The 11787-nt window shown below is 42.2% G+C and overlaps 1 protein-coding gene across 1 annotated transcript; it reads right to left on the bottom strand.

The window, feature by feature from the left end:
* Positions 1–7257: 7257 nt before the first annotated feature.
* On the bottom strand, positions 7258–11423 carry LOC119320008. The gene is made up of 4 exons (XM_037594153.1): positions 10890–11423; positions 9814–9910; positions 9174–9296; positions 7258–7686 (listed from the first exon to the last, which is right to left on the bottom strand). The coding sequence occupies exons 1-4, from the start codon at positions 10989–10991 to the stop codon at positions 7652–7654; spliced, it is 357 nt and encodes a 118-aa protein (XP_037450050.1). The 5' UTR covers positions 10992–11423; the 3' UTR covers positions 7258–7651.
* Positions 11424–11787: the final 364 nt, after the last annotated feature.

Raw genomic sequence — 11787 nt, 5'->3', positions numbered from 1 at the left:
CAACGGGAGGAATAGTTTTTTTTGCATAACAAGGAGGCACTTCCTTCCCTGGGAAGATACAGCCGGTGGGTCCTAGCTGTCAGGGGGAGGAAACATTTTTTCCAGCTTAATAAGTAGGAACTTTCCTTGCGTGCGACCATGGACCTCGTGGGTCCCAGTCGTCAGGCTCTCCACGTACAATCCTCTTCCGATGACTCTCGTTTTTTAACCACACCGCACCGAGTGCAGCGAGGCGATGGACAATGGCGAGACCCTGGACAGGAACGACCCGGAGATGGGAAGATGCGGCAGTGGAGTCACAGATTGAGAGGAGTACAAGGGTTATAACTGGTTCTGGTGCAGCGTGGGGCTGCAGTCGGTGGAGAATAACATGAGGTATGGAGGGGTGGAGGGATAGCCTGGCCGGCGGTGGGGTAGCGCTTCATAGTGATGCGTGCTAAGCTGGGCCGCTAGCTGCCGGAGGCCGGACCAGGCGGTCCCGGCGATGCTAGAGGAAGAAGACGAGAGATTGAAGGTGCATGCCAGCCGTTGGATATAAATCCAATGGCTATGGATGTCATAATCATTTGTTGACCAAGTTGACAACGCCCTACGTAGGCTTCGACCTATTGGCCTACATGTCAGTCTGCAAAAATGTGGCATATATTTAACCCATATTTTCTAGAATGTACAGTCCATTTGTTGGGCTGGGTGAACAAATAATTTCATGTCAATGCGGCCCATTTAATATTTTCTAAGAAATCCCAGCCCATTTGCACTTTCTTGAAATACACGAATTAGCTGGGCTCGTTCTATATATAATGTTAGGTTAGAAGGAGCAATTAATATCAAAAAATAAACCATTGCAACACATTATATATATATAATTAACAAAATAGCGAGTTATTGCTCAAAATAAAAATGAGTGCGTTATTATTACATTGGTCCTTAAAACCTTCGCAAGCTTTTGTACGCAATCACCAGGATTTTCCTACCTGTGAGTCAAAAACAACCAGGATTTTCCTTGCCAACTTCTATTAAACATTTACTTTTATAAGTTAATAACACGTGGGACATTTTTATAATGTACATATAAGTCTCTATAAAATATACGATAATAGTAATAATATAAATATATATAATGTGGTTAGAAGGGAAAACATAAATTGGACACAACATTATTATTCTTATATATAGATAAATAGAACAGAGATCTGCATTTTATTAAGAAAATACATTGGGTTGCCGATCTTTAAGAAATAGTAAAACCTACGCTGGGAGGCCCATAGGGCGGTAGGACCTCAAAAAGTAAGTTGAAACCACTGCCTCCGTATGTCGTGGGCTACGCCTACCTAGGCCTAGCTGATACTTGTTCGCCCTCTGGAAAAAAATGATACCAGCTAGATCCCCGAGCGAACTGGATTAAAGAGGGGCCGGCGGCGCGACTGAAGAAGCACATCAAATGCGATTTTTTTCTTCAGCGGATGGCTCTCGATGGTGTTTTTTACTTGCCTTCGCACCATACAACTTGTATTTTTAGCCTCCCAGTCCGCGGTGGACCAGCAACCCATTTGTTGGGCGGGCCAACCTACAGAAACCAGCACTCGATTTTTCATCAAGCCACAAAAAGAACGCAGTACTATGCTTGTTTTGAGGCTAAAATATTACGACAGGGGTTGAGCGGGGGAGGGGGAAGACAGAGCTAAAATATTAAAAAGAGCTGATGCACCGTTGCTACCTTAACAAAGCAGGTGCAATTCTTCTTGGGAAGAAGGTGTGCCGTTGACACCCACACGTCACAAATCCCACAGTAGACATACTAACAAGTTCACACCCAAGTACAACAGAACAGGTAAACATTCGTATCAAACTCAGGTTCACAGGACACGTTCATATTCATAGCCAACATTCACAATCAACAACTCAAAAGATTCATATATACACAAGTTCAGCATGTCTATGCATCCAAATGATTGATAGATCACACGACAATATTCATAGATAATTCACAAAAAAATTGAGATATACACATGTTCAGTATGTTTATGCAACCAAATGATTGATATCACAGCCAATATCATCCATGGATGAACTTTAATTACCTAGGGTACATACTGGTAAATGGTGTTCAGTCGGAGGTACTTCTTGCTAAAATTAATGCTTGTACGAGTAAACTTTCAAGTACATAAGAGGCAGCACAGACAATCTGAACTTTGCTTGTAGGTTTATCCTCAAATAGTGGCCTCGTGCCGAGGGAGATTTGAGCAACTTGGCCACTATTTTCATCCAACTAGTTTACTGGCTCATCTTGGTCCTGTAGCTCGCCAAAATTCTACATTGCAGACAAGGACGCGGTTGAGAAAATGAACCACCCAAATTTTTTGTGCAGTTCAACTGAAATGGAGCATCCCTAGCATGCAGACTGATTAAGTGCTAGATGAATATACACGTCAACCAACTTGTTTGAAATCTTTAGACTCCATGCCATACAGTTCGCTACCATATGTGTCGATAACCAAAAGGCACAAGTTAGGACCAAAGACTGGAATGCGTTTTTCTGGGCTATGCGCCAAGCAATATTTTTGGCGTTCACTCTCCTAATACTTGGAGTTTGACAACTGGTCGACAATGGTTGATACTCGAATGAATATAGGCGCTTCTTCTTGTGAACATCGATGCTTGTCTGAGTGAACTTTGGAGTACATAGGAGCAACATAAGTACCTGTCCATCCGATCTTTTTGTGCAGTTCTACTAAAATCACCCAGTGTAATGATTTGCTTGCAAGTTCGGGCTCCAAGTTACTCTTTATGAAATCGGCAAACAGTAGCACAATAACAAATTACCAATACATATGACAAGCACAATAATCAGGATAAAGACAAATACCAACCTGTGTGAGGTAGCATATTAATTACTATTTCCTTTGACTGGAAGCCGAGATAAGCCAAGTGACTGGCATCAAAGGAAGGAAGCAAGGCCCAGATTAGCGACTGACAGGAAAGGAAGGAAGCTGTCGAGGCAATGAAGCACCCAAAGTTTTTGTGCAGTTTCACCAAAATCGAGCATCCCTGTTGGCACATATATTAAGAGAGTGAGATTAGTGTAATAGTGGGACTAGTTGATGAAACATACACTAACAAATAGAAGCACCCTCATTATCTTAATGGGTAAAGTTAGCAACATAGTAGTCTTGCTTAAAGAGAGGTATTAGTTTATTTAATCATTGCCAATTAGCTCAACACTCAAAGCATTGCCATGTATCATAGGTTGCAAAATTTAACGTGCAAAGATAAAGGAGTTTCTCATGATAGTAGCATGATACAAATAGAGATGACAACAAACTAATATGGACGAAGGCCTTAGGCCGGTACCAACCTAAGCAAAAAAGCTTATTCATGTAGTCCCAGAAGAGATGATAAAGCACTCACTAGAATCACTCAATAGTATATATTTTTGTGCACTACAAATGGATAGTTGAAATCACTCTTGTTTACCAGTGCTGAGATTATATCGAAAGATTATCAAGAACTTCCAGCAGAGTTAAAGCACTGGCTGGGATACAATTCATTGTATTGTCTTGTGTAGTTCCACTAAAATGTATGATTGGCACAACATGATCCCTGTTTGCACAAGTAGGAACAAGATAAAACCTTCATTAGCTTAGTGAGGAAGGATAGAAAGACATTAGCATATTACTCTAACAGTAGCATCAAATTCATCATGGACAATACGCAGAAGTGGAAGGGCTCCCTGGAGGATCGTCTCACATGTAAGGTAGACATTGCCGGAGCCCTTGAATGGCCTCGACTGAGGCCTCGGCTTCAGCAAGATCACCTTGGCACAATTTATTCTTCTTCTTCATCTTCATGCTCTATTTCTCTTTCTCCTCACAAGTTGGTGAAACCAAGTACATGATTGGCCTTCTATTTCAGAATTGGTTTTGTCAATGAGGGAGTACAAGTGTACTAGTAAACAATATCATTATTTTCTCATGGCAGTTGCAAAATAGAGATGAACACATGCATTAAATATCATTCTTACCTAAAGGAAGGTTATGGTGCCAATATGGATGATGAGGATTGGAACACAGATCTCCCTTTGTGCAGTTCCACCGAAATGAACCAACTGTTCCATTCTGACATTCCAGTTAAACAACACAGAAGTCACTTCTTCTAAGAAGTGTTTTGTGCAGTGCACCAAAAGCACAATAGCAACCAGGTGAAATGGATATCCCTGTTTGCGCAAATAGCTATAAACGAAACAGTCAGAGTCTCAAACAATTATAGGCAAATACAATTGGCTAAACTTGTCATGGCTTATAACAGCGGCATGGCTTCATTTTACCAGGGGCATTAGATTAAGAACAACTGAATATTTGGTATAAGGGCATGGGACAGTGGGTGCACCAGCAGTCCAGCACCATGTACCTAAACTGAGGCATAAAGTGGTGATTTAGAGTTTGTTGCCCCGAGAAACAAACATCCAAGAAACATATCTGGGTTGGTCCCATTTTTGTTCACTCTAGCCACCTACTCCTATGTTTTTTTTGAAATGGAGGCGTGCCCCCGGCCTCTGCATCATAATGATGCATGCATCCATCTTATGTGTGGATAGAAAATCTAGTCCTGGTCATACCACTGTGTATAGCGTTTCCCCTATATTTTCTTTTTCGACCAAGAGACCGATTGGATGATCAGTCTGTACTACTTTCACCCCGTATCCTTCCTGTTTGTACCAAGTCCGATGTAAATACTAAATTCCCCCACCCCCACTTTATTTCTTGTTTGAACCAAGTACAAGATTCGACTCCATGAAGTAGCTTTACCTCTAACAATAGAGGAAAAAATATGTGTCGTTGTACCATCCGATTGAGGGGATGATAGGTAGAAAATGATGCACATGCAGCAACATAGCGAGTTGGGGAAGTAGAGCTAAGGCGGTTTCGAAGGAATATATACTTGAAGGTCGTCGGGATGTGGATAGGCGGGCGGCGGGAGGCTGGATCCGCCCACACTAGGGCAACGACGAAGGGTTCGGAGGACCTCCCGCCCAGACGCTCGACCAGATATAACGGTGCGGTCGACAGTGGGTCTCCTCCCTCGCTGTTGACAATGGCCTAAACGCTGCCCCTCCTCCCCTTCACCGGCGGAGGGGGATACGTCCGGATCTGTAAACAATTGTGAGGATAGAAAGACAGTGTTTTTTGAAGGGAGAAAGACAGTGTTACCACCGCTATCTTGTTTAGATCTGGAGAGGATGAGAGTGTGTGAATAGAGCAACCCTAGCAAGCAAGTGCAGAGGCTCCGACCTATATATACATAGTGGGGTAGTTTTCCTTTTTCACTCCATCAAAACAATCGTTTAAAATTGTGTACGTGCCAGGTCACTGTTTTTTCGAGTTGTTGATTGTTTTTTGAGATAGCTACCCGCTTATTCTGTCGGTGTTCTGGGAACGGGGGTCCCCAGACTTGCCTGCCTGCGGCGTGGCTCAAGGGAGGCCCAGCACAGCCCATCTTCATCAACACAAGCTCAAGACCCTCACGAGGGGCCAATCCTCGCGGGGCGGACGACAAGGAGCTTCCTCAGGCACGGCCTCGTCAGGCTGGCTCACGAGGAGGCGGAGAGTTCAAGGCGGGGTACCTCGCGAGGTGCCCATGATGCAAGCCATGACGACCAAGGGCGCCAGTCGGGCGCCAGCCCGTGCAGTGTCCTCCTTTCCTCTTAGGTGCAAAGGGAGCAAGCGCAGGCGAGAGCATCAAGCAAAGGCATCCATTTCGGTGCAACAAGACCAAGACCAGCCCAACGGCAGGGAAGAAGTCATTGTGGAGCCCAAGCAGGCGTCGCCGCCAGAGCCTTTGACAGGCGAGGACCAACTTTAGTTAGGATAAGTGTACCCGCTGTTCCCCTTCAAAATGGCCAATTGTTGGCGCCCTTCCCGCTCAATATTTGGGAAGAGGCCCAGGGCCTTTGCCTATAAACATGACTAGCCACCCCGGGGTAGAGACATCTAGAGATCGAGAGATCGAGCATCCAGCAATCTGGACCGAACCTAGCGATCTAGAGATAGAGCATCGAGAATCCAAGAGCCAGAATCAAGTAGCACCAACCAAGAACAGACCCTCGCGAGGCTGTTCTTCCTTGTATCATTCATCATCAGCCCAAGAGGCAATCCACCACACCACACACTGGAGTAGGGTATTACACCACAATGGTGGCCTGAACCAGTATAAACCTTGTGTCTCTTGTGTTGTTCTGTTTGGTAGTTTAGATCCTAGCGATTTGGCGAAGAGCAAGTAGGCAGAGGGTTGAATCTCCACGCGCACCCCAGTGTTCAAACCTCAAGGGTCTGACGAAACCCGAAATCTGACATATTCCAAGTGGTGTTACAGTGTGCCAGGTCGCACTTTGTGTCGTTCAAGTCTGGTACAAGACCCTCCATTAAATGAACAACCACCCCCTCGTAAATTTTTTGAACAAGCCCACGACTAAAATTATCGTAAACGTGGGCTGCCCCAACATGCATTACTATTTACTAGTAAAAGTGCCCGTGCGTTGCACCGGGTAAAAAAAATCCCTACTATCACAAGAGCAAAAACTTGCACCCTTCCACTAAAGGGCACATGTGTAAAATGCGAGTTGGACACTACTTCTTAGTGAAACTATTGTTGCGAAAATTGTTTGGAAAACAAAAAAATCAAATGATAGTCACGAGTGCTTGCATAGTTAGACACATAATCTTTTTATGACTCACTTGAGGCATTAATAAGCTGTAAACATTTTGGATGTACCAAACTAAATATATTTCAACACTGTAAATGGTATAGTTGATTCTGAACCACTATCATACCACCAATAATTATATTAGCACATTTTTTAGAATAACATATTATTAAATATATGTATTAACCAAGCAAATAGTAATAATTAAGGGAAATAGTTTAGTCCACATATATATATGTCTATATATATTCATGCAAATTTGTGGGGGAAATGTAGTTGTCAGAACGGATGCATAACAACAGTAGTCATGTACATCATTGGTCTTGGTTAACATTCAAAATGCATGGAAAATAAATAGGTACAACAGTTAGGCTACAAATTTCTCTTGAAAGGAAAGCTAGTGTGGCAGAGAACATTTAGGTCAGTAGTCATGTGATGATGTAAAGCCAAACAAACATCCACTTAACTATCCTACTATAATAGTTGTTTGACAGCAAATTTCAGGGGTGCATCGAACAAATAAAAACTTCAATGTACTGATTTACTTGCTGATCATGGGCACAATTAGGTTACAAATATACCACCTCATTTAGAAAGTGGACTGTCTCAATGCCTGAAATACAAAACTAAGTCCATTCTCCGGTGAGTGCAACAACAATTGTAGTTGAATGCACAAATTATGTTTCCTCCAAGCAAAACTGCATCTGACATGGTCAAATTGGCTGAACATTTCATAATCTGACTGGTCACAATTTTTCATTTCTGTAGAGCCATGATCACCGGTAACATTTGGACCTTGCACGAGATCACTGATCTTTTGCTTGACAAGGTGAGATTCATTTAGCCGAAGAACATTTTCATCAAAAAGGGACAGTCTCAAATGCCCATGAACTCCTGTCTTGCTCATGTTGTTTTCGAGACACCACTGAAGTGACTCATCTAAGCCGGCTGCTATTCGTCTTGCATCAGTGCGAAGCCACTTAGTACTACCAACAGGGGAAAAGAGATAATGAGCAACACATGCAATTATACTCTGAAGCTGAATAATAATCTCGTTGATGTTGAACACCGCTGAATACTGGCCAAAGTACTCCAAGTAGTAACCATTTTAAAATGACAACTCCTAATTATATGTGTGTCAAGAGTAGTATTAGAGCCATCATTTCTTACTAATGGGACTCCTGACATTCTCGGCAATAGATACACATTCTATCCAAGGTGTTTGCAAAATTGATAGCTAGAATTGTTCAAAGGCTATGTTTATTGCATAGTAGTGCTCTGACTGGAGGAGGGCCACCGAAACCATCATGCAGGTTGTAAGAACATAATTGTTTTGGCGACTGACCTCAAAATCACAACATATTGCTATTTTGGTTAACAGGTTGTAAGTACAGATTCTTTCATTGATCCCAGCTATGATGGAAGCTAGCAATGATATCTGCAAATAAAGGCTTTCTAGCCTTATAGAAATAAAATAATTGATTAACTAATGGACCTGGATAGTCATGCGTTGTGTAAAACCAGATAGACTCCAGATGAGTTTAGGATCAGGATTGAAGTAGTTTTTCTACACAAGAAATTGGTCAAACTATACTTTCGGAAGATCGACAACCTCCAATTCTACAATGGATTTGGGATCTTTTGAGCAGCTGGACAAGTTTCTAAGTTATGAGAACAAAAAATCACTCGGGGAGTTGACAGGTTCAGTCTGAATAGTAACCTGCTGCACATATCTAAACCCCAAATTCAGGAGCACCATTTTCCACAATTTTCTTTTATTTTGGCTATCTATTTCAGAAAATCATAGTACATAGATGAATTTGCATAACAATGAGAATAGTCGACTTAAATTTCACATCTATGTCAAAAATCCAAGAGCAAAATACAACACTAAGGGGTGGAAGTACTGCTGGACATGTGTAGAAGCAAAATTCTAGAATGAGAAAGTAAATCATATCAGTAAATGTGGTCTGTGATACAGCATAAATGAACTCAGTTGATTAAGTAGCTATATATGCGCATGTTAAAAAATTCTAGGCTGCAAAACCAGAAAAAATGGAAAGACCAAGACACACGCTATGATCCATTAAATGAGAAGTAATCTATTCTTTTTGACATTTTATTTATCCTACATCTTTGTGAGACCCGCAGACTCAGCGCAGAACCTAAAGAAAAATCCTACATTTACTTTCTCAAGCAGAACTGGATTTTTCTAGTTGTCAAAATATGGTGAGCAGCAATTTTTCGTAAACATAATGCCCTCTTGAAAATAATTGAGACCCGTCCATCACTTATTTGTGAACTACTTTTTTTCTGGTCACCTATGTACTAAACTACTAAACACTCCTTACGAATTTACTCTGCTTCTGTCAAGTACAAGCAGAATCCATCTATGTAGGAGTACGGCTATATTTGCTACAGTAAATTGACGATTTGACAAATATATGAGACCCATCAGATGCTTCAAAAGTACCTGAACCAAAGTAGGTATAGGCGATGGTTGATGGTTTTCCGGCTAAGTCGGCAGAGGCGATGGCAGATTGTCTTGCGGCGAAGTCGGCGGAGACGATGACGGTGAGGTCTAAGGAGACAACAGCTGCAAAGTCGACAAATATAGTATAAGACAATCATAAATCCAGCAAGGAGGAAGATCAGGAATAATAATGCGAATTTTGCCACTATATATTTGAATTACATGGAGATCAATCATTCCAAAACCAAGTTTCCTGAAATACAGACCGTTGTCTGGGCTTATCTTTTACCTACTGATAAAGTGGTCACTTTTGTTCTGATCTGGTGGTGTTAAGACCTGGCATTTGATTTGTTGCATGGGTGATAACTGTGATGATTGTGATTCTTGACAATTTTAATTAGTTTACTTCTGAGCTTGAAGAATATGCTTTCATCTTTTAATTATAACCTTAATCTTGCTCACTATGTAATGACCCCAAAATATATACGAAAATGAACATGTACTTCATGCTCTTGTAAATTTTCTTTCCCCGACACAAGGGAAAACACCCAGCTTCTATTAGATAAGACAAAGTATTACAAAGTATATATGGAGAAAAGTGTCACAATACTAGACGCATTGTACATGTACCAGGGCTTACATATGCAAACTAATATGAAGGGGATGCATGCCTCTGGTGTAGCTGCCATATGCAACATTGGACGGCTCGACAAATGTTTATCACTCATCTTAAGGGCCTGAAAAAAATCAATTCCAAATCAAACTAAGCTTTTTGCAGACGGACATCAATGTTGACTAAATCATAACTGTGACAAAAAATAGCTGATCATTCTTTTATTCTCTCAAGTGGCACCAGGCACTTAATTCTACTGAAAAATATGCAGATACACACTGGCCACATGCCCAAAGAAGTTAGCTCCACACAAACATTTGCACATCAGGTCATGTGCAACTGTAATGCAGTTTTGACAGATTGAGACATTGATTTAACACAAAATATGCACATATACTTTATATAGGCCACTTATAAACATGCTACCAGGGCAAAACAATAAGTGTTACTATTGTAGACATATAATCACTGCTGAGCAGTATTCATCTGAAATTAATGACCAATTAAACCATGTTTCTGCTTTGCTGCGCATATAGGAGTACGATGATGGTTCAGTTGTTTTTTATTGTTAATTTTGTAAAAAGTTATTGGATCACTGATTTGATTGATGAGCTAGTTATGAACACAGCCAAACTGAAGCACCCCTTTATTCCAAATAGAAAATGTAGTACAACAGAATCAAATTACAAACATTTTTTAAAGTAAAATTACAGACATTATTGTGAAATAGCCCACTGGCCACTGCTCTGAAGATCCAACACTTATACACATGCTAGCAGGACAGCAGTGGAACAATATATTCTGCGTGGTACAAAGATGTTTTGGCCATTGCTTTGAGCAAAAAACATGCCGCAACCCCAGAAACTACAGGGAGGAAAGTTGTTTACACATCCTAATCCTGTTTTGCTAGGTGCAGCTAGCATATCTATTCTGCAAAGCTAATTCTTAACTGAAGAAAAAGCATAACCTAGGTGCAGCTAGCATATCTATATTCTGCAAAGCTACTTGTTAACTGAAGAAAAAGCATAATCGAGCAAGGGGACAGAAACAATAACTACAACCAAGGATACCATCCATTGATTAGCTTTCGAGCGGAAAGATACCTCTCGTGTAGCCACCACAGGAGACAATGCACGGCTCGATGGACGTTCTTGTTCCTCCGGTGAACTCAGCGCTTCTTCCTCTGGCAAACTCAGTGTCGACATTGGATGTTTGGTCAAAATTTGCAATTTTGACAGGATGATGGAGATTATGGTCGAAGGGCAAAACCTGATGGAGATTCCGGCCAAGGACCCTTACTTCTTATAGCATCCAATCAAATCCGGGTCAGGAACTCCATAAATTTTTGTTGGAGAAGCACACGGCCAGCCTCCAATTTCCCATTCAAATCACGACACAGGAGCAGTAAGTCGGAGGTTGAGAAGGATACGACAGAGGAATCCAGAGAGGACTGGCGGCTGCGGACAGATCACAACGGCACCGGCCGTGCTGGCGGCCGGCGTACCATCCTGCATTAACGCCCACGAGCACAACAAGGGTGGCCTCCCTTACCCAAGCACGTCCCCACGACATCCGGCTTCTCCTCCGCCGCACCTGTAGCCGTCCGACGAAGGTGCCGCTCCTCACCTGCTCGTGCTCCGCCATGGTAGCACTAATTTACCACAAAATAAAAAGGGATAATTAATTTGGTGCCCTTAGTTGTGTCCCCCTCGGCAGGTTTGCCCCTAGTTTCTGAAAACCCTCGTTCTTGCCCTAACTTGTTTGGTTTTCTTATGCTTTTGCCCTTCCGTCACGGTTCCGTCCAGTCAGCGCCGTTTGACCACTACCGCCGCTAGTTTTTGGACACGGCTTGCCCCTCGGTCGACCTAACCAACTCATTCCCACTCTCACTCTATCGTTCCCCATTCTCACTCTCTTTCCCCCGTCAGAAACCCTAGTCGCCATTGGCAGCTCACCACCAAATCCACAAACCAATCCTCGCACCACATCCGTTTCCAGGCC

Source organism: Triticum dicoccoides, chromosome 6B, assembly GCF_002162155.2.
Source record: "Triticum dicoccoides isolate Atlit2015 ecotype Zavitan chromosome 6B, WEW_v2.0, whole genome shotgun sequence".
NCBI lineage: Eukaryota > Viridiplantae > Streptophyta > Magnoliopsida > Poales > Poaceae > Triticum > Triticum dicoccoides.
The sequence above is the reverse complement of the archived record's forward strand: the minus strand, read 5'-3'. Positions and strand labels throughout refer to the sequence as shown.

Bases quoted from the DNA above. Each gene is read 5' to 3' on its own strand.
- LOC119320008 (XM_037594153.1), bottom strand. From the start codon at position 10,991: ATGTCGACACTGAGTTTGCCAGAGGAAGAAGCGCTGAGTTCACCGGAG. The intron at 9,297-9,813 runs GTAAGCCCTGGT...TCGACTTTGCAG, and splicing joins CTTCATATTAGTTTGCATAT to CTGTTGTCTCCTTAGACCTC. The intron at 7,687-9,173 runs GTACTTTTGAAG...CCCTGTTGGTAG, and splicing joins CTATACCTACTTTGGTTCAG to TACTAAGTGGCTTCGCACTG.